We start from the raw sequence: 23,697 nt of genomic DNA on the forward strand, positions 1-23,697 counted from the left end.
CAGAACAGGGAGGACCCTGGACCTCCTCCCTCCCTCCCCATTCCCTCACCAGTCCCTTTGCCAGGGCCTGGATCTCGGGGAGTGGTGGGGACAGTCTGAAGGAGGGGGAGCAAAAAGTGTGTGTCTGGGTCTGGTTACTCTCCTCCTTGCGGGGTGATTGTTCTAGGGTGGCCTCAGGATAGGCAGGGGCCACACCATCTCTGCACCCCAGTAAAGGTGACCCCTGCAGTCGCGGCTGCAAAGAGAGTGGCACTGTGTGATGCTCAGGCATCTCCCCATCCCAAAAGCGGCTTGATGGGATCAGGCTGGGGCCCTTGCTCTGTCCTCCTGCAGGGAAGGAAGCCATGCTAAAAGGCCAACCTCAGGGACTTGGGTTGGGTTCTTTTGAGACTGAGAGCTGTTCTGAGAGCAGAGGGCAGCATGGGGCATTGTCAATAAACCAAATGAGTCTCAAAAAAACCCACAGCTGTAGATTAACCTACAACAGCCGAAAGGTGCTTTTCTGTGATCCAACAATACTTCATACAATGATCTGTAATTACAATAGCGCAAGGTAAAAGCAATCGGTTCAAAATCACACCAAGTATTCAGAACAATTCCTGGGCCAAAAACAGCACTCTTTTTCATCAAAGAAAATATTCCGTGCAGCAAAAGAGGCAAAGCCAGAATGGAGTGTGAGCTGTGGTTAAGTCTAACTCCTATGGCAATGAAAGCCATTTGTATTATCCTTACTTCTTTGAATAAATTCAGATGACAGCCCTATTTCATTTCTTCATTCAGTTTGGAGGCCAGATGGCATTAGAATCATTTACTTCACCTTGTTGTGCTTAATTACTACAATCAACACACTATTTTCCAAATTAATCATAACAAAGTAATTTCATTAGTAACACAGCAGGCTGTTGAATTATTAGCATCATAACAGTTTGCAAACAATTAAACTTTATTTGAACCTTAAAAATTTGCAGAGTGGAACATTATTGTAAGATCTAATGGCAACAGAGTACAAATTCAGTACAGAGCCAATAATCAAGCAAAATGCTATATAAAATATGACTTACAATCACCTTTGGAAAAAAAATGAGCTCTCTAACTGTTCATAGAAAAACAAATAAAAGCTAGGCAAACATAATGAGAACATAGCAATTAGCATATTTTCTAACAAGCCGTGTTGTTTAAATTCCCATTAATGCTATGATTATGATCTTGACGAGTGTGTGATGTATTGTCAAGGGTGCACAGGAAACTTCCTCCCTGGTACCGCATGGTGGTTTCCTCGAGGACCCTGTGGATGCCGCTTTTTCCTGTGGTCCAACTGTGCCCCGTTTGCCTCTCCTTTCTGAGATCCCTCACCTTGACAGAAGTTAAGAAGAACAAAGGCCGGGTGCTGGGGACAGGAGTAACACTTTACTTTGGTGTTGTCCCGGCCACAGAAAGGCTAGCAGGTTTGGGGTGGTTGGTCATCAGTTGGCGAAGGACTCCCTCTCCTGGATTAACTGTAAAAAGAGGCCGAAATCCTCTCAACATTTTACATTCTGGGTGCCTCGGTGCCGGAGTGGGGGAGGGGGTGCCAAGTGGGTGGGCCTGTAATGAGAAGCTGCTGCCATCTACTGGCCTGCTACTACCAGCTTCCCGGGGCCGGGCCGCACACACCCAGCGTCTGCAAGCCAGGCCTCGGTGGAAGCCGAGGCTGTTCAGCCGCCCAGGCTGTGAGGATCAGGGTACCAAGTTCATTCCTGGCTCTCCGGCTTGCGCAACATGCTTCCCCATCTTCCAGCAAGGCCGCCGTCAAAAATGCAAGTGGCTGCTCTGGCTTGACGATGCCCATTGCGCACACGGGAGCGTTCCCACCAAACCAGAGTCGACTGCCATGGAACCCATTCGGACTTCCAGCAACTCTGAAGGGCAGGGGAGAGCTAAAGCCTCAACCCACCCTTCTTTTTCTAAACATTTGGAATTGGACGGGGTAGTTCTGACATGTGTCCTCTGAAATACTGCTTGAAAGAGCTTTCTATAAATACACACACAGAGGGTGCACGGTGACAACTGTTCTGGAGTTCAACGAAGAGAGCACCTGCTTAACGATGCAGTATTAGGAGATGGTCTCCACTCCAACTAATTGTAAAATCAGCAAGGCATTTTGATTGATAGTGTGGCCATTATGGTACCTTCTGGGCATTTCAACATACCTTTGGCTTTCAAATATACCTGAAAAAGTACAACGTGATTCTACAAATCTTGCTCGGGCACCACAGGATGTGACTGGAGCGCCTGTTGGCACCTGTGACGATGCTCGCTACCACCATGCTCTCTCCACGCCGCCCTTTCTCCTCGGACTCTGAGAAGGTGGAGGGGACACACGATCTCCCACCCCCTGGGGACCGCCCTAGCCCGGCAATGATAAGGGAGGATGAGAGCGTGCTTGCTTATGCCTTTTGACTTTGGGAATGCATTGAGCTTCTTGACACCATCGTATCAGTGCAGCCAGCATGGTGATTCTCAGGCATTGTTTGGTTTACTGGATTTAAACAAAACCATGGTACAAAATGGCAGCAAGCCCAGTGCAGAATGAGGACGTTTATTACTGACAAAGTGCTTTGCCCAAACCAGGTTTCTAGCTGGCACTGTGTTGAAGGTGGCACCACCCCACCGTGTGCAGGTGTGATGTTGGTTCCCCGGGGTCATATTTCACGTGGAGCAAATGTGCCATCGGTAAACGTCCTTGCAGGAAAACTTATTGCTGCTGTGTGGAAAATGCACGAGAACTAGATTGTCTGCAAAGCTTTAACAAAACCACCGACTCTGGCGAGCATCTACCCAAACCTCGCCGGATATCGGCCACTAACATTTCTACAAAATGGCATGTTGCATTCTAAAAAATAATTTCTGATAATTAAAAGGGATTAGGAGGCACACCAGGAGTCATAGTCGTGATGGCCGTACATATAAAACAGTGCTGAACTCATCACACAAATCAGATGGGTAGATAAGAACTGCAATTACTTCTTTATAAAAAAAAAAAGCAACAGGTGTAACTTTAGTGCTTGCATCTGATTTACATTAATACCCTTCATTAAATTTCACATCAGAGGAATAGTATAACAAATGACTGCATGAAATAACAGTCGAAGACAAACGATGCTCAACAAAACAAAGAAAGGTTATGAGCTGTCCCTCATGCTTCCACGAGGCCGCGCGAGTCCGATGAGCACAGGGATCCTCTCCTTTTCTGCAGACAAAAAGGGGAAGGTGCACTTTAATGTTGTCCTTCAGACTACATGTTGGTATTTCCTGCTTAGGAAAAAGAACAGACATTTTTAACCAAGGATAGTTGAATGTTTACTCAACCTTTTCGTCAATGCAGCTCCTCAGCAAGGCCATGAAAATGGTCTTTTACTAAAAGAGGAGGGTGCTTGCGAGAACAGCTGGCAATGATCACAAGAACGTCCTCTAAATACTCCTTTTTGAAGCAAATTGTAGAGGATTTTTATTATTTCTTTAAATCAGGTCAGATAAGAGAAAGCAAACAAAAAAAATTGAGGAAGGGCACAATCTGCGTGTTCCACAGAAAACTACAAGACAAAACTCAGAAGGCAGAGCACAAGAGAGCATACGAGCTATCACAGACTATTGGATTAAAATGTACTTACCCAAGACTCAAATATCATACATCTCCATTATGTAGGCTTTAGGCACCAAGCCAATGGCTCCCTTCATTTCTCCTACCCACCAGCCGTATCTATTGTATTCCTAATTGAAAACAATATGCAAGATTAACCTTTAGACTGGTGTAAGTACAATGTCGTTTGTTCGCAACTTCTTAGAAATGTTATTTCTTTATACAAAGTTACATGAGCTTGAACTGAAAATGGAAACATTTTAATCGTTTTGTTTCTGGACACTTTAAAAATGCTGTTAGGAAAGGATTTAAATTAGCCAATAAGACAAAGCCTGTTTATTACCTGGAATAGAACGCAGAAACGTCTCAGGATGAACCTAGAGAATGAGACCGGCTAGAGGACACGCCGCGGGCCTGCTTCTCCTGTTCTTCCCGCACCAGCCTAGGAGCACCTGGCCCGTGCAAACTCCAGGCTAGAGGTCAAAGCCAGGATACTTGGGACTCTGTCTGCCTTCAAGAAGCTTAGACTCTTAAGACGTATACTCCCCCCACTCCGCAATAAACTATCTAAATTCTTACACTCAATAGTGCCTAAAATGATTTGAAATGTTATCGGTAGGCTTTCTTAAGGAACTCAACTATAAATAAGCATTTTTAAACACATTAATTAGAAAGTAAGCTCATATTCACAGTGCATGCACACACACACACACACACACACAATTATTTTGCTTTACAAAATAATTCACAAAAAGACTCCTTTAAAAAAGCAACTTCCCGAAAAGTGGGTGAAGGGAGACGTCAGACAGGGCAATATATGACAAAATAACAATTTATAAATTATCAAGGGCTCATGAGGGAGGGTGGAGCGGGGAGGGAAGGGAAAAAAATGAGGAGCTGATGCCGGGGGCTTAAGTGGAGAGGAAATCTTTTGAGAATGATGAGGGCAATGAATGTACAGGTGCACTTTGCACAGTTGATGTGTGTGTGGATTGTGATGGGAGTTGTATGAGCCCCTAATAAAATGATTTAAAATAATTTTATAAATTTTTTTTTAAAGCGACTTCCTTTAAAATAGCTACTTCTTTGATCCGCCTTGAGATAAAGGGTGGGTAAAATAAAAAAATCAAACTCACTGCCATCAAGGCCATGCTGACCTGCAGGGACCTGATAGGACAGGGTGGGACTGCCCCTAAGGGTTTCTGAGACTGTCGCTCGAGATGGGAGTAGACAATCTTTCTCCCAAAGGGCGGGTCGGAGGAGTTTAAAAGTGGTGGTAGCTTTCTCCTTACAATGGAAGATCAAAGGAAATAAAAAGTGTCTCAAGTTAGAAGGTGAATATTAATCTGGCTACAAAACAAAACAAAAAGCCCGAAGTGACTGATGAGTTACTTTTGCCTTGACTTTGCCCGTGAGCCCAACCTGGGCCTCCCTTCTCCCTGCTTCCCCTCCGTCCACAGCTACATTGCCGCTTCAGGCATGGGGAGCGCCCCAGAGTCATCCCCTGTGTTTGCCAGATTGACTAATGCATTTTTATCTCAAATTTATTTACGTTTAGTGAGATACAAACACAGCAAAATGAATGACAAGTTTCAAGACTGGCATCTTCTAGAAGCAATGCTCCTGTAAAAAGCACTGCCAGCCCCAAATTTTATTTTTCATGTAAGACAAATTTTTTAAAATCTACCCCCAAAGCAATTCAATAAGTGGCAATTCTCTGACACTGTGGTCACGGAGAAATGTGCATATGCATATCGAGCTATAGCAGGGGAGGGGTGGTGCCAGCAGAGAGCTACCATTTATATTGATTAGTGAGCATCTGACCATCAGAGAGAGCAATTACGTCATCCTCAAAGCTGTGCAGTGGCATTAGCATCTGGATTGATACATTACCTATCAGCTGAGAAATTAGAAGATAAAAACCTATAGGTGCTTTAAAAAATTCTCTTTTTAAACAGTAGGGATTTAGGCTTCCTGGAAGAGAAGGAAAGGCTAGGGAAATGGAGGGGGTAAGGTTGCACTGATTCTAATGAGGGCACGGCTATAAAGTTTGGTTCGCCAGTTGTGAGCTCAACATTTTTAGTGTAAAAGTTCATGGCTAGTGTGGGTTTTGTGAGTCCAAACATATGAGCAACAGCACTCTGATGCCCAGCTCAAAGCATGGATGGGTATAATCTATGTGGGATGGATTTATGTGAAGAAAAGATCAACTCCATGAAAGCTATGACTAACCATCATTACATGGTCGGAGATACCTAATAAAACTGCTCTTTTCCATTTTGAAGGCAATGGATGTAATTAGGGCCTAATGCTTAACAAAACAAAGGTCCTTAGCCTCCCAGAGGCCAAAAGCCCACATTGTCAGACTTCAAAACAGAGAGTGAACAACGCGTCTCAACACGGATTCTCTTACCTAATGCCCATCAGACATTTTCTTTAGCTATTGGGAGGGAGTACAGGAGCTAGACTCTCAAGTGGCAGACACCCAGAACATTCTGTGAGAGGCTCTCTCAGGACCCAAACCTGCTTCCAGAGAACTTTCCGCTCTCCAAAGCAGCAAGTCCACTTTCCTTTACAAAGTCCTGCTTCTGGTATACTCTGCACTGCCAGTTACAGGCAGTTACTGCTCTTGGGATGCAGTCTCCCATCCAAATGTAAGAAACCGATTTCCCACCTGCCACTTCAACAAAGCCCCATGATGGACTTCACACCTGAGAGCATCCTGCACACCACGGTAGGCGGGCAAGGCTCATTCGGCAGGAAGCACGGCAGTAAACAGCAGGGAGGAGCTTATTCAGCTGTAAAACAGCTCCTCACAAGGAGCGTTTATATATATATATATATACACACACACACACATACATACATACACACACATAAGCACGTACGTATTTTTAATTTTAGACTAAAATAGTCATATATGTTTTACTTAATTAATTTCAAATAATTGAAAAACAGATGAAATATACCCCTCATAAAAAGAATGCTAAAAACATGGCAGATTTACATCAGAAGAGGGCACAAATAAAAGCCAGAATGTTTATTACTTCACACCCGTAAAGAATCCCGTACAATACTCCTGTGTGGAATTAAAAGACGAGATAAACTATGCGGAGGTAAAAATCTACGAGGCAACTGTATAGATTTAGACGGGCACCATTAGCGTGTGTCGACAGGACCCCAAACACAGGAGCTGCTACGCTCATCATTACCAGCCGCTGTATGAGCCTCCTGAGCAACATGAATCCCAATTAAACCATTTGCAGCCTATAAATTGGAATGAAAATGCTTCTTGGAGCACAGTGTTCTCCACTCCAGCCTGGAGAGCCACCCGTCACGAAGGTTTCCTTCGGAGGACGAAGACTTGCCTTCCCTCTTTGCCCCCCGACACACACACCACACACACACACACACACACACACACACAAATGTAATCACCAATGACACGTTACTCACAGTGGAAAATACTGCAATCGACACACAGGTCTGTCTTGCGGTTCACATACTAATTCTATTATTGTACTAGAAAGTCGCAGGTGGGTCATTAAAAGTGGGAAGGGAAAAAAAAAGGTCCTCAAACCTCCTACTGCAGGTAAACAAAAAGTAGAAAGACCAAACCATCCGGGCTGCCATCTACATCTCTGAAAGGGAGGAAGCATCGTGTCCTCTCTATGGCCATGAGCTCTCAGGTACAAGAAGGTCTGCCATCTGGAACCCTTCACTCGCTTTGCTCTTACCAGCCACCGAGATGCTAACACGAGCCAGTGACTGTACTTCAGGAGGGCTGATAAAATAATGAAGAGTCCTTTAATCTACAGGAAACCATTCTAGTCAATTTATAAGAAATATTGCATCCCTTTGTAGGACATGTAATTATTTTCTATTAATCACGTGCTATAAAGCTACATTATGCGGTTATTCTGTTATCACTAGGAAGAGGCCTGCAGTCAGCTCCTGACAATGCTAGGTAATTACTAACACAAAGCTGCTTTCTCCTTGCGGAGTAATGCTATCAAGATTCCGGGGTGTAGTGATGCTTATTGTATAAAAATAGTACTCAAAAGAAATTCAATATCTGCAAAATGGATGGCTTCAAGGCAGAAACGTAATGTGGCAGCCGGAGAAGCACAAAAGCCAAACTTGGCCAATAATCTGGGGAAAATCATCGCCCAGCAGCCCTGGATGCTCGCGATAGAACTACTGTGTTTTCAATTTGCATACCATTAAAGCCGCATTTACCTGTTTTACTCGGTCATTAAAATGTTAATATTTATTAAGAAGCAAATTAAAGTCTTTGTATCGCTTCAAGATGGCACACTAGGGCTGGAACGTCAGCCAGTTTTGATAAAGTGACACAGAGACCTGTCCAGCCCCATTGTAAACATATGTCGTCCGCACTTCCCCATTAACGAAATCTCTCTCTGCTCCGGTATTTCCTTCACACTTAAATGAGGCCCAACGTTTCCTGAGACCCTTTCAGCACCAGCACTTTCTGAAAAGCATACGGTACAAGGAAGTGAGAGGCACGGCCCTTTCAGAAGGTCACGACCACTGCTTGCATGCACCAGCGGCTGGGAAGGTTAAAAGACCAGCGGCCCTTCCCCACCGCCCCTCCAGCCCCACCCCACCCCGCCTACCTGGGCTTTCACACACGCGTCTGGGAGGGAAAGGTGGCCATTTGGGGGGGAAGATGTGAAGTATACCTAGTTTAAGAGCCAGTGCACTTTGCCAGTGTATCGTAACAAAGTCACTGTGATATTTTCAATGGTTTCAAAATATTCCTAAGCATTTTATAGTATGAAAAATGAAATCAGTACTGGGGGGGGAGGGGTTAGAAAATACAAATACTTCCTTCAGACCAACCACTCCAGCCTCTTTGTTACTGTCTTCAACAAGGAACATGAAGAAGCCTCCTAGTTCTCCTGCATCTTCCCGGAGAAGCTTCACTATGATGCGCAACAGGAGCTTGGCTGCGTTGTTCCCTGCACACGAACGGCCTTAGTTTCCTAATCTGCTAGGTGAGCGTAGTGACAAAGCAGTCTGGAAGGTCCTGTGATGTCAGAACTCCTCCCATTCACGAGCCCCCTTGAAGACATGAAGCTTCCCAGAGGCCGTGGAAACCTGCCTCATTACATCATCATTTCCTGGGCAGGTGTGGCTCTCATTCGCAGATCTCCGTGTTTTCCCTCCCTGCTCTGCACACACTGTTTGTTCAAGCGAGGGAGGCAAAGGAATCCGCGAGCTGATAACAAGAACTGTAACTCTTGACAGTGACTATGGCTGAGGCTAGATAAGAAGTGGGGGTTGTACCTTCCCCCTTCTTTCAGAAAACCAGTCCCCGTTTACAAACAGAAAAGAAGGAAGTCACAGCGTCAATTTCCACATTCCCAGACTTGAAATTTAAAGTGGAAGGTCAGTCCAGCAGAGCTCCGGAAGAGATGGAACTGCAAAAGGACAACAGCGCCATGGCGTCTGTTAGTGGCAGTTTTTAGGTTTCTGTCCGTTTTCAGTTCAATGTTTATTTAGTTCCTAGAGAATGGGGGCTAAATTAGTGCCTACAATGAACTTCTCTGTCTCTTGTTAGAGGGTCTATCTGTAATTCTCTCCAGGACCAGTAGGTCTCCCTCCGAGTTTGCACAATGGCACAGAAGAGCGTATCCTCCTATTTCTTAGACCTTGGAAACCAGGCCATGGGACCAGCTCTGAAAATATATGCATTAACTTGAAAAGTTGTTCAATCAGTAGCCTATTAGCAGTCAAACATCAATGAGATTTGAAAAAGACATAAATGAGGCAAGGTCCCCAATCTTTCAGGCTCTTACACACGACCACTACCCCCTCCCCGCCCCACCTCCCAAATGAGGGCACTCTGAGAAAACTGTTGGCAGAACCCATTTGTCGGAAGGGGCACTCTGTCCTCTGCAGGCCACCCCCAATCAATGATTAGAAAGCCAGGTGACTGACAGTCTGCAGTAATGCTGGGTTTCTGGTTTGGTTTTCCCCCTCATAGTATAAAAGGTCCCTCTGTGAAGTAACTGTGGGTTAGTTCTGCAAACATCAGTTGTGCGCCATTGGACACGTTTGTCCTGAAGGGTTCTTTCTATTTGTACTTGTGGCGGGCTCGGTTGGAAAGCTGTGTACCTCAAGGCGCCTCGATTCCTTTCCCCTAAAAGGAGAAACCAACCCTGTAAGGGAAGAACGAGTTCCTTAGAGTAGTGGGGGGGAGGCAGAATCACAATGATGACCCGCAACCATGCACGAAAGGTGAGGGAGAAAAGAAAACAAGCGATGTGGGTAGTAGGCACCCATCGGCATGAGAACGGTTCGGTGGCTTGTTCCAAAGGAAGAGCTCAGCCCCCACTGCATGATGACCAGGAGTTCTGAGCTGCCTATCCTGTCTCTCCTTTCTCCAGGCTGGCTGCCAAGACATTTTGAAGTTCAAATGCAACAAAAGCTCTATTGTCCTCAAAGGTCTCCTATTAAACAAGCAAACAGAGCAAACTCACTGCCATCGAGTCAACCCTGACGCGTATGGTAGTCCTTTGACCTCTGGACTTCTACGTCCTGCCCCCGTTACCCTGCAGCTCGGTTTCTTTATGAAAGGTGACCCCGTCCAGGTTCTGTGACGCATCCTTTCTAACTGTGTTTGAAAGGTGGTCGTGCCTGGGTGCCCGCACTGGTTCTGACTCGTCTCAACCCTATGGACCAAAAAGAGACATCAGCCAGCCCTGCACCAGCCTCACATTCAACTGTCCTTATGCTATTTTGGAAAACACACAATAAACATCAGTCTGCCATATAGTTAGGCCTTGACTGGGAATTTCAGGATTTTTAAGACTCAGTTTCCCTCTCACTGAGGAAAAAGAGCTAAGCAGATAATCATAGCATTGGATGTTAGGTGACAGAGAAGCAACTAGTAAAAGGAGTTAGGGAAGCAAACAGGGGCGGGGGCTGGGGAGGCTTTACATGGAAGCTGACAGGACCCCAGGTGGAATATGAAAAGGGCATTGCAGAGGCAGTGAGTCATAAATGACATGTCCAAAGGGCTAGAGAGTTCAAAGCACGCATGCTCACAGAAGGGCAAGTGGCTGAGCGTGGGGTTAGAACCAGGTGCAAAGTAGAAGGAGATGAAGAGGGAAAGGCTGGAATGCTTTCCCTCTCCTATCAGTCTCTCCGGGAGGGAAGAAACTCAATGCTGAGTGGGTGGACTTGTACTGGCTCTGCGCTCCCGCTGCATTGATTAAACAACAGCAACAAAAATGAAACTCCCTGCCATCAAGTCAATTCTGACTACTGCCGACCGTCCCAGACAGACGGGAAGTGCCCCTGTGAGTTTCTCTCTTCCTGGGCCTGCAAAGCCGGTCTCTTACAAGGCAGCTGGTGGCTTCAATGTGCTGGCCTTGCGGGTAGTAGCCCAACTGGGAACCTCCACATCTGGGCCAGGGTTCCGATGAGTCCGGATCAACTGGCAGCAGTGAGAGTATGTCCTAGGCACTGTGGGTACTCAGTCCACCAACCCCTCTGCAGCCCATCCTTCTCCCTTCTCCCTAACTGGTGTATCAAAATACCAGGGCCACAGAAAACAGAGAACTTCGGAATGCACTATGAAGCAATCCGATGAGATTTCCCAGAGAAATCTGCTCTTCTGAAGAGATTTGAAGAATGCTATATTTTCACTTCTTTAAAATTTTACTGGTGTGTCTGTGTTATTTCTGATAGGCAAGCATTCAATAAGGAACATCTGTAATTCATCACTGGTGAAGCATTTACTCTAAAATATTTCTTAATCTGCGGTGTATGGATTTCTCGTCTCTCGTGCCGAATGCTTTCCCTGGAATCTCCAGCTCCAGGTTGGATGGGAGCACGTGGAGGAGGAGGCCTCTCTAAGGCCAGACAGCCAGCTGTACACACTGAGTTCTGGGGCTTCGGGCGACAGGAGAGCTAAGACGCCATGGGTCATTGGAGTGCAGTTTTAAGTAGACAGGCATCGATGTGGTGCTTTTGTTGAAGGTTGTCCTATGTTTGCTTCTGACCAACCCTTGGCTATCCCACCCACCCCAGCCCTGCAGCCCAGTTCCTTCCCTGCTCACGTGCTTCTCCCAGACTTGCCCTCTGCTTCTCATGCCACTCTGCGGGCCGACCCTGCCAGCTGACTTCCTATCAGCACCTCCCCTTTGTGCTGTCGACATTCTTTCTTCTAGGCTTCCTCCGCTTCACGTACGAGAGAGCACGGACAGGGCTGAGCAGGGTGCTCGTGACTGGAGACCAGAAGAGGAGTCTGGCCAAGGCGTGGAACCGGAACATCGGATGTGCTGCTCTGTCTGTGAAGAACGGCTCACTGCCGGGGAGAGAGGCTGGGCACATGGCAGCAGGTCTGCCTGGCTAATCCTTCCGCCGACAACACTCTCACGCTGAGAGCACAGAAACTGCCACCGAGCCCACACAAATTCGATCGCCGGTACGAATCCTCCTCCTTCCCCAAAGGCCACAAAATGAAATAACCGTCTGGCGGCCAGCTGAGAGCCAAGGACGCATGTCCTCTATTCAGAGGTCCTAGTTCTCCTCACAAGCCGCACACGGGATGAGGGTCTCGGGTGAACAACGAAGCCAGCAAAGAAGTTACCCCGATTCCCCTCTACCAGCAGAGCTCAGTGACTTGTAAATGACAGTATTTTTTTCTGGTAGGTTTGAAATTAAAAAAAACCCCAAAAAACCCCTAGAAACCAAATTTCTGCAGTCTCACAATAAAATGCAAATGACCAGTGTGACTGTCACAATTCACCAATCACTGGAAAGAGTCACAGAAATAAAAGGAGGCAACGTTCTATCAACTAATACATGTTTTGAAATGTCCATTTAGTCTATGTTCATGAACACTCTCTTAAACTAAATTTCCTACTCCATAACATTTCTTCATTAAACTTATTTTTTTTCGTGAAAATCTGCCAAGCTGAAGTCATAAATGCCCTCACTTAGTAGTGAAGAGTGTCCAGGGTTCCTGATTCTCATCTTAGCGTTCTGTTAATACCACACAAAGCAGCATGCCTCTTTCCTACTGCAGGCTAGTTCTTCTGCCGTATGCTTCCAAAATAATGTATTGCTCTAGAAGTAAGGATAAGGATGTGGTGAGCAATTGACTGGTGGGTCCCAGTCGGCACGATGCACTAGCACAGTGCATGGAGATCCAGGCTGGCAGGGCGGAAGGGCAGAGCCAAAGAGGCATGCCGGAGGATGGGCCACCCCTACTGCCACACAACGTGGATTCTGCTATTGAAGTTATGTCACATGTCATCCAAAAAAAAAAAAATAGTAACAATGTCTGTTTAGGTAGCAACAAAACTGAAGTGCTAAACAAGTAAAAGAATACATTGTTTTGCTTTGTTTGATTAAAGTTATCCTAACGAACTGAAGCCAACCCTTGTGTTTCAGCGTTTAATTCCCACATGTACCTGTTGTGTGTCCGTCCCCACCCCACCCACCTCAGGGGAAAGTTAGGGCGAGGGGCAAGATTCCTAAATCTCCACTATCTGAAGTTTATCAGTGTTTTAGCTTGAGACATAAAAAATAGCAGGAACTCAATATGGAAAAAACAAACAAAACAAAACTGTTAAAGTGTCCAGCTTGCATTCTCAGGCAAGCAGTATTTGGAAGTATCATTCGTGAGGTTCAAAGGTTAAAACTGAGAAAATGCTGGACACTTGGAAGTGGGGGCCAGCTCAGCCAAGGGTCAATGACAGCTGCCCATTGGAAAATGCTAAAAGGGAACGGGGAAGGGCAGGGCATTGGCTGACTCTTCCTTCTTTATTGCAACATTTGACTTTTCACTTTAAGGGAGGGGGGGCAGGTTTGTGTAACTCTCACAAACAGTCCAATAGAAACAAATCACCCAAGTTGATTAATCACAGTGAATTATCTTGCAAAATCAAACAGCAATCAAAAGAGAAGGATGACTTTTAAAAGATATATGCCAAGTAAAACCATACGTATGTAGTGAATTTTAATAAAGACATCTTTTTTCTGGATTTTCATTTATGATATTAAAATACTGTTATAATGCATATTTTATTATTTATCTAAGTGTTTATTTATATTAAAAGAATGCATCTTTTCAGAAACTAATCTGTTGCCTTTTTTGCCAAGAGTATTTTCAGAACTGCCAATCTTCCAGAAAGTAAACTTGTGGTATTTATGTAATATTTTAAATGATTGATCTGTTAAATTACTAAAAGTTATATTTCTTTCAAATGTAAATTGTTTCACTCATTAGAAAAGTCGAAAAATTAGTTTCTCTACAAAGTATGCATTTTTGTCTCCACAAATACTGGGTTAGACTCCTTGAAATGTATTCTTCTTTATATGTACAATTTTGGATGTGATTCAGAATGCTGAACAACATTGTTAGTGCTAACATGGTATTGACATGAGGCAGGACAGCAAGAACCCACAGCCAGCTTTCAAGCTGGAGTTATGGCCCCAGTTTGTGCACATTAGCTGCAATTACCTGCACCGCTCATCCTGAGCCACTAGATGGTGTAAAAAATAAATTAAAATAGTAGAATTTCATTCCATCCCAGGAAATCTAACTAGAACGCCAAGAAAGGGGAAATAAGGTTCTAGACACATAACAACTCTCACGCTTTCTCTACCAATTGCACTTCTCCAAAATCTACAGGTGTCTACTAGCAGCTCTGCCCTGACCTGGAAGCCAGCCCCTTGTAGCACTTTATTGCTCTCCTCTACTGAGTCTTGAATTTATAATAATACCAAGCATTCAAAATTGCAGTCCTCATTCATACAGTAAATGAACTTAGAGTATTACTGTATAGCCTATGTTTGCCAGCGTTTGATAAAACTGGAAGGCCAAGCCAATAAAAGATTAATAAAGCGTCTCCAGAGATTCCCATCTGAACTTGCCCAGAGGCAGGCTTCACAAGCATAAGGCAACCCCACAAGCCACCTGTAAATGCCCATTCTTGGTGCCACGGAGTAAATTCGGCCTATAAAACAGGGCAGAACTGCCCCTGTGGGTTTCGTGGACTGTGAGGCTGCAACTCTTGGTGGGAATAGAAAGCCTCATCTGTCTCTGAAGGAGCAGCAGGTGGTTTTGAACCACTGCCCATGTGGGGAGCAGCCCAATGCCTAGCCACTATGCCACCAGGGCTCCTAGGCCAGAATTTGTCCACACCCATTGAGGGAGAGCTATTCTGTGCGCCTCAGTGCCCTTCTCTTTCCCCTGACCAAGACGGACCTGCTTGATTCTACTAACTATTTCAACCAAGGATGATAGTATGCTAACAATGTCTTATCTCTTAGGGAAAGCAAAATGAAACCCAGCAAAAATTAATATTTCTATAAGGTACTTTATGAAGCCATGCTGATAGTGGAACTTCAAGCCTGGTAAAAGACTGAAAGAAGTAGTATTTTGGGTCAGGTCTCCAAACCGTAGCGTTTAGACACTTGAGATGGTAGTATATGCTTTCCATGAGCTGGACCGCCATTAGTCCAGGTCTATGATCAAACTCCACAAATGAAACTACCATCGCCACACAGAAGGTTTGGGAGAACAGGGATTATCCTTCCCCCCGGGACCCCGGAAGTATGTTATGCCTGAGTCTATATTTAATTTCTCTGAGCAACAGTCGACGGTAGGGATGTTGGGGACTCAGCAATAGTCGATATGCACATGCTTATTTTGCTGAGTCTCAGAGATACTGAGTCACACTCCTCCTGGCAATTGACTCGTGGCCGACAAGGTTTTCAGTGACAGAAGAAGCCTGGTTCATATAGAAGCCTGTTCAGGACATCTGCAGCGGTCGCACAAGTTCCCAATCTGAAAACGGAATCTAAATGGCTGTATGGCCTTTATCCCTATACCCTGAAATTCAAAGTGGAAGCTAATCAGCCTTTTAACTTTATACACAATTGCAGCTAACCCAGTGAAGAAAATATGAGCAAAGCAGATTTAAGTACATACTTTCCAATTCCAAAAATGCTTCTTGACAAGAACCGAAACCAATCAGTTTGATTTCTATATTAGCTACCTCAAAATGCTGTTGCCTTCACGCAGGACAATTACATGCTCAATGGTAGGTTTAATCTAATAGTTGTGACGTGACTACAGCTTTCAAGAACAGAAAGCGTCTTTAAAAACAAACAAACTACTACTACTAATATGCAGAAAACTCGTATAAATAAGTAAAGAAGTCTTAACTTTGGGCAACTCAAGTAGCAATCGTCACAGTTAGTTGTTTTTAGTACATGAATATCTTTATTCCCAAGAATTTACACATGCTTACATCTTATTTCTTTTCTGTTCCTGGCATACACAGTGGGCTCTGGCACATGGTAAGGACTTTATGATGCTTCGGATTAAAAAACCAAGACAAGAAGGAAGGAAGCAGACAGACATAAGCAGAACAGAGAAAAGTAAGAAGAACAGTGGTTGGGAATCACGATGCTTGGCTCGTATCCGGCCCTGACACTTTGTGGGCACAAGTTCCCTGGTCTGTAAAGCAGAGGATGGATTGCTAAGACCATTTGGTTCTAATGTTCTATGACTTTCTGTATTACAATCTTATGCCCCAGTTATCTAGTATTAACATTCAGTAAGTGACTTTACTTACAAAGTATTTCCTGCATCTAATAAAGTCATTAGGTATCTGAGAAATCTAAGATTATTTCTCTGATCAAGAACCATATTAAACTCCTACATTTGGGATTTATATAATATCCCCCTTATATTTATTTTTTTAATTTCTAGGAAGCATTTATTTCTAAAGGAGATTCATGAAATAGAGAAAGAGGGTTTTTTTTTTTCTTCATTATGGCATTTTGAGGTGTTTTTTTTTTAACCCTCATGTTTTGGTAAAGGAAACTAGATATGACTATTAAGAGAGCCCATAGAGGTCATTATAGATAAGGAACTGACTCTTACATCTAAGGACAAAATGAGTTTGAATGGTCCAGTATCTTAAGAGACAGAGGCAACAGTTTTTAAATATATAAGGATGAGTGCATAGCAATACATTTTGCTGTTCTGTTTATAAATACAGTATACTAAGCTTTAAAAAAAAATTACCTAAGCCTGTCTGAGTGGAAAAGCATTGCTTTTAAATTGTTGGACCACTCACTTTATTTACATAAAGATGAAAAACTTGTTCTATAAACACAGTGTTTCCAGTAGTGAATGGCAGACAAAGTCAGAATAAGCACACAGAAGAATAAAAAGGAAGAGGAAAGAAAAACATAATAAATAACCTAATACTTTACAATGTTAACTTTCACATAAGTACATTGTTTCTGGAGAAGGCAGCCGGTGGGTGTGAGCCAAGGGCTGAAGTGATAAGTAAACACTGCTAAGTTGGATGCCGTTATCTGATTATGTTTAAAATTTGATTATATTTCACTTGACAAAATAATTAATTATTGTGAACTCCAAATTGTTAACAAGGACAGAAGAGAATTCCAATTGACCTTCCCTCCCCTCCCCACCCTGCCCCACCTTTCCAGCCCTCCCGCCCCCTCCCCGCCCCATGCTGGAAAATCCAACTGCAGGAAAACCCGGCTTTACAGTGTGTTTGGGGGAATATCTTCTTACCTTGCTGAGAATGTAGATCACATCGCCACGTTTGAAGGACAACTCATCAGAAAGAGCACCCGTGCAGTCCCACAAACCCTGGTAAAAATTGGCATAATCGGTGCTTTTGTCTCCTAGGAAGGAGGAGGAGAAAGCAGGAGTCAGAGCTGTCAAGAACCCGGTCCTCGCGGTGCCGCTCACCCACACCACCAGAACAGGCTGAGCGAGGCCTGCGCCGGCTCAAAGGGCAGCCTGCGATCCCCACGCAGGTTCCTTTTTCTTTTCTGTTGCCACAGAATGAAGGTCATTTTCAAGATGTCTTGCTCCTTTCATCTAAAACCTGTCAGGGCAACGCAGTCCCATCCAACCAGTCCCGAAAAGTAGCTTCCTGTTTATTTTATACAATAAACCTAAAGCCGTTTGCAACCTGTTCTGACGACAGCAAGCCAGCCACACAGCCTTAGAAAGGCCAATATTCAAGAGATGTGATGAACTCCCTGTGAGAAAAGCATCTCACAGAATCTGAGACGCTTCTTTTAAAAAATAATCACCGTCATCACAATAAAGAAGCTAAAGCACAAGTAGAAATCCCTTCTCGGAAACAGAGTTTGGGGTGTGTGTGTGTGTGTGTGTGAAATTCCGACAAGGAGAAGCTGGTGACCAGACAAGGGTAAAAGTCAAAAGGACACAAAAGACCGTTCCAGCTCTTTCCTTTGGGGACACCTGTGCCCAACGCCGCCTGATAGGATTTCTAAAACATTTTAAAACTTTGAAATCATCACTGCTGAAGCTGCATTTTCCAACTGTCTTTTTGTCGGCCCCGGTGAGGACATCAGGCCCTGAATCAACATGGACCGACACGGGCGTTCTCAGCTCATCCTTCTCACTGCCTGAGCACAATGGATGTGATGTGCTCTGACTGCCATACAGACCATTAACTGATTGATTATTTAGCCCTCTCCACTCTGTGATACCACAATAAACCGGGGACAAATGCTTTGTCCCTTCTACAATGTGGGTCTCCTGAAATGCAGCACAGAGTTAAATACACTGGATGCTCTTGTTACCCTGAAACCATTTCCTGTTTTTAATTTCATGATAATTGAGTTTTGATGAGTTAACGCAAAAAGAATGCGAGTAGTATCAATACGATTTCCGTGTATTCTCTAACCAGGCAGCACATGTCTGTGCTGACGGCTTCCATCATTGGAATGTCATCTTTGAATTCTGAGGGGAGAGCTGTGGAGACACATGCCGGATCAAGCTTGTCATCTTTGTTTTGTTATATGGCTTACAAACAGCAGGCGCCTCAGCCCAACGGTTCATGTTCGCGGCACACTGGGGTGCTGTCTGGTTGTACGCAGTTTGCGAGGCACGCTAAGTGGTAAGTTGACTAGCTGACGTTCTCTTTGAACACCTTAAAACTGTGCACAGGTCAATAAGAAAATCTGCAGAATATGGTCTCTGAGTAGGCAGGCATGCATTCTGAATATTTAGGAAATGGCATGCTACTTCTTCAATTATGCTTCAAAAAAGAAATAAGCAAAGCCTAAAATACTCAACTGAGCAAAAGCCCCTATTAGGTTTTTCCCCCCTTGTTTTCTAAGAATGAGGGGTGGGAAAGAGAGGGGGAGGGGCATGAGAGAGCAAGGCAGGAAGGTGACACAGAGACCACTGTGTCTCTGCACACTCGCCTTTGAACACTCATCACTGCGACCAGCCCGGACGTGCACAAGCGGGGGATCCAACCAAGAGCCAACAATGCTGGTGGCCACCCTTCATTACATTCACCCCTCCCCCTGCTGGCCCACCAGACACCTCCTTCCCCCAGCCAAGAGTAAGCAAGTGCTATGAATGGGCACTAGAGGGCACTCTGACTGGCCCGATCACTTGAAACATTGTCAGTTTAAAAAAAAAATTACTTAATAATGAAGTGACTGATTTCTTTGGAAAACCACTTATTTAGACAAATAGAGATTTGGAAGTTGAAACATTCTTGTAGGACTGCATCAACTGCTAACTGGGTCAAATGTGGTGCCCTGTGCAGTCCGTCAGTGTCAATGGAAAAGACCAGGAATTAGAGCAAAGAGGATGACATCATTTCACACAAGGCCCTCCCGGGCAGGAACTGGGGAAAGCTGGCGGGTGAGGGGCTATTTCTCCTGTGGGTTCCCCGAGCTGCTCAGCCCTAGGGTTGGTCCGAAAGGTGGAAGGAACACAACCTGGGCTGGAAACGAGGGGGCAGGTTTAGGGCTTGCCCCCCCAGCAGGCTGGGCTGCCTTTAGATTCCTCAGCTTCCTTCACAACTGTTCTTCTCTCAGAAGGTTTTCAAAAGGGGGTTGGGGTGAGGGGGGGGAGGAGAGAGGAGAAAGAAGAGAGAAGTCTGTGGTGCTCTCTAACACAGAATGCAGATCACTTTGGGGTCTCTCTTCCCCTTGATGCGCTTGGTGAGACTCCCATTAACACTAATGGGAGTTCGAGGAGCACACCAGGGGATGAGAGGCTCCCACCGTGTGCAAGATGCATTTCTCCCTGGATGTGCATCATGAGCATTTCATTAAATCTCACTGCTGTAAAGAGGCAGCAAAGCTCGCGATTTGGCAGCGCTGCTGGAAGAAGGCACGTGCTTCAGCTGAGCTCTCTCTAATCTCCGTGATGATGCTACCCAATGACCAGCCTTGTTTCCTCGCCCCACACGTGGCCTCTGTTAAAGAGTCATGGGAGCTGATGTCCTACAAGGACGTGTCCACACCCTTTGCTGGCATGTGACAGGCGCTATGGAGTAGCGGCAGCACCACCTAGGAGGAGACAGGGGCCCTATGTTTATTAGCTGCAGTCTCCTCAGGGGAGCAGGGTTTCAGTTCTCTCTCTCTCTCTCACACACACGCAGGGTTTCAGTTCTCTCTCTCTCTCTCTCTCTCTCTCTCTCACACACACACACACACACACACACACACATTTCCTCGTGGTAAGCGTGAAAGCTTACAAAAGCCAAAGTGTTGCCCATTCAGGAATGTATGCACGGTTTGCTGCATGACATCAGTGGTGGTCCCTCAGTGCCTCTCCTTGGGTTCTCCGTTTCCAGTTGCCCATCATTCCTTCCTCTTTCCTGCCTTGTGAACTGAGCTTTTGGGCAAACGCTACCATCTGGAGGGGCACCGCTCATGGGTGTTACTGTCCATGTTATAGGCCAGTCTGTTGTGGGGACCTCTGGAAGTGTGTCCCGTCCCTGGTTTGGAGGGTGTCTAAGGGGGATCCTACCCGCCGTATCGGAGCCATAAACCTGACCTTTTTTAATGCTGAATGTTGTTGTACATGCTCTTCCCACTTGGCCTCTCATTCGCTGACCGCTGTGGAGCCAATGGGGTCTGCTGGGGTCCTTATAGGGCAGGGTAGAACTGCCCCTGTGGCTTTCAGAGACTGTCACTCTTTATGGGAGTGGAACAGCCCATCTTTCTCCCAAGGGACGACTGGTGGTTTCTAACTGCTGACCTTGTGGATCAAAGCCCAAGCTGGGACCCTCTCCCACTCTATCTAGGATCCTCTAATCATAATGTGATTCTGATCAGAGTGGGTGGTGGCGTTAGCCAGGGCCCATAGAGTTCTTAAGGTCTTGAGTTAGTGGAAGTTAGAGTTGTGTTGTCTATTAGTGGTCTAGACTAATCATTTCCTTGAACAACTTCTTCTTTTTTAATCCCCTTCTTTGCTCCAAACAAAACCAATAATTGTACTTACATGGCCACTCACAAGCTTTTAAGATCCCTAGTCACTACTCAGCAAAGTGGGATGTAATTGTCTTTATGAACTACGCTGTGTCGGCCTAGATGACTCCAAGAACGTGGCTCTAAGTGGCTCAGTCCTTTCCAGATGTTTGGTGGAGGCAAGGCTTACATTCTTGAAGTCAAATCTGGACATATAAATTAGGAGTTATACTTAATGAGCAGCAAGCTCCTCTGGTTAACTTTTAAGTGTGGCTAAGTGGATACACAGCCTTCAACATACGCTCGAGAGCAGAGTCGGGTCAGGAAGGAAAACATTCTCCACGCATACAAAAGAAAAGCCCTGTTTAAGATGGCATTCAAACAGATGAAACCCTAACTGGACCAGTCACACACACATTCTAAAATGCACGTAAGCCTGTTCAGTTGTTTTCACGTCACTGATGAACGCTCTTATTCTAGCTGCTGACTTATTTTTACAATATTACAAAAGCCACCTTGGGTTTATTGTTCTAAGAAGTACAAATGATGGGGGAGGTGAGAGGGAGAGAAGGAAGGAGAGGAGGAGGAGGGAGAGAAAGTGGAGGGTAGGAAAGAGGAAAGAAGGGGGGGAAGGGCAAAATGGAGAGGGGAGGGCTATAAATTAGTCAGTCAGTGAAGGATTTTAGCAACATTTGTCAATGTGAATAATCTGTAGCATTCTTAAGTAAGGTTAGAAGTTCAAGTCATGTGATGCTCAGCAAGATAGCAATGCCCCTGTCAGCTCACTGCCCTGCCCGGCAAACAAACTTCTAGTGTTACATTTTTGACAGCCTCGGAAGATCAAAGGTCACAGCTATGCAAAAGCTTTAAAACTGTTGCTAGAGAAGAATTTCATGTCATCGACGCTAAGGAAGACTGTAGCGCAGTGCTTTAGAGCTACCTTCCATGAAAAACTGGTTCCGCTCGCTGCATTCTTTTAACGAAAAAACAAAACAAATGTTTCTCCCCTCCTCTCAAAGGCAAAAAACTGGGGAGACGGTTACTTTAAAGGGGCTTTTGAAAAACACAATTGCTTCCAGCCAAAATATTTGCAACTGTGGAAAGAATATCTACTAGGTGTCTGCATTCCACACCTGAATGGAATTTCTTTTTTTTTTTTTAATTTAACAGAAGAACGATATGCCCCTGGCAGCAGCTTTATACCACATCCACTCCAGACGTGGACAGACACGGACAGGATGGCTGAGCATGCTCCTCGAGGCTCCTGGAGGCCTGGTGTTTTGTGGCTGCGTGTCACAGGCCTGCAGTGTGCACGTGAATGACCCTGTCCTCGCTTCCTTTCTAAGAAAAGCAACCCAAACCCTGGGCAAGCACCCTGCTCCTCTTTCCTGCCCAGGGCCGGAAACCAGGCCTCTGTTTCCTTTCCACATGCCACAGGAGGAAGGACTCTGGAAAGTGACTTCCTGAACACACGCTGCTTGTCCACCCTGCCTCTGACAGCTTCAGAGAGTGATGTATGGGACATATGAGCGAGGGGAAGGTGACCCTGACTGCAGGCCCTTACAGAACATAAGGGACCACACAGCAGACCTGGGCCCGGCTGACATGTGGCTGTGACGAGGTGTAAAGTGCTGATAAGAAGCCAGTCCTTTTGTCCCCCTGTGTAAAATAATTGCTGGTTTATCAAAACTAACCCCATGCTTGCACTACAGATAGGCTTTATCTCCTGCTATTTGGAAATAACAACCAGCGAGAAAAGTTGCCCGTATCATGTGCCAGCAAACCGGGCGGGCGCAGCTACTTCCCCGGTCTCACTCACAATTAGGACTTGGGGCCCCGGGCCGAGTGGAAATGGATAAGGGTACTAGCCTCCCCGGCCTTCTGGCCTTTCCTGATTTTTAAGCGGCTGTCACTGGACTCTGGCATTTCTTATACCCAATTCATTTGCTTGTCGGGCTAATCATATGCAATGAAGATATGCATGGCCAACATTTAAACAGGCTGCAGATCAATTAGCGGTCTTAAGTTTATCTGATTTTTATCAAAGAAGACAGAGCTGTGGGTCGATTGTCAGAGCCTGTGTCAAGTTGACCTTTTCAGAGATGTCTACATTGGCAGTCCCCTGGGCAACTTGTTGTCCCCTGTTAGCCTCTGAATGGCAGAAGTCTGTTCTGCTCAAGCACAAAGTATACACAGATGTCTATATTACATTCTTATAGGTTTGACAGCAACTGCATGTTGTATCTATAAACTGTCCTTTAGCGGTGACACTTCCTCAATGATGATAAGCTAATTTATGCAACTAAATCTCCTTTGTGCAGAAATGAAAGCTAATTGAGTCATTACAAAGTAATTCAGGAAGGAATACCTTGTATAAATTGGCTTACTTTATAAATCCTTCTCAAGTGGTTTTCATGCATCCTAAATGGGACCGAGCGCTTTTCAGCCATAAGATAGCCATCCTGAACAAGCCAACTTCGGGAGTCGTGCAAACAACTTCAGAGCAGTGTGGAGAGACGGGTTTTGGTGGGGCGCTCGCATCCCTTACCTGGGGGTTGAGGAACGCTGGCCTGGCTCGTCTTCCTTTGTTCCTCCATTTTCCCTGGAGCTTCATTCTCTTCCTCTTCTGCAAATAAAACAAACACCAGACTTGAAGGGCATCTGCAGGAAGTGCAACACGGGACTCACACTAGGTCCTAAGAAGGCTGAGTTGGACACACTTCAATCTTTACTTTCCCAAGAATACTAATTCACATTGCATTCCTTTCTCCAATCATCTAGCGGTGAACAAATACACTGGT

The 23,697-nt window shown here is 45.2% G+C and overlaps 1 protein-coding gene across 3 annotated transcripts in view; it reads right to left on the reverse strand.

Moving 5' to 3' along the window:
* Positions 1–919: 919 nt before the first annotated feature.
* SKAP2 (src kinase associated phosphoprotein 2) overlaps positions 920–23,697 on the reverse strand; it is a 188,718-nt gene continuing 165,940 nt past the window's right edge. The window contains exons 10-13 of one of the 3 annotated variants that reach the window (XM_004702733.2): positions 23,445–23,522; positions 17,217–17,329; positions 3,651–3,750; positions 920–3,229 (exon numbers count right to left, since the gene is read on the reverse strand). In XM_004702733.2, coding sequence (XP_004702790.1) covers positions 3,658–3,750; positions 17,217–17,329; positions 23,445–23,522 — 284 coding nt within the window. In that variant the 3' untranslated portion in view covers positions 920–3,229; positions 3,651–3,657. Of the gene's footprint in view, positions 3,295–3,650; positions 3,751–17,216; positions 17,330–23,444; positions 23,523–23,697 lie in introns of all 3 variants that reach the window. The other 2 variants (XM_045288951.1, XM_045288950.1) reach the window with 2 other exon arrangements.

This window comes from Echinops telfairi, unplaced genomic scaffold (genome assembly GCF_000313985.2).
Source record: "Echinops telfairi isolate 266 unplaced genomic scaffold, ASM31398v2 ScPeMD7_23;HRSCAF=83, whole genome shotgun sequence".
Lineage (NCBI taxonomy): Eukaryota > Metazoa > Chordata > Mammalia > Afrosoricida > Tenrecidae > Echinops > Echinops telfairi.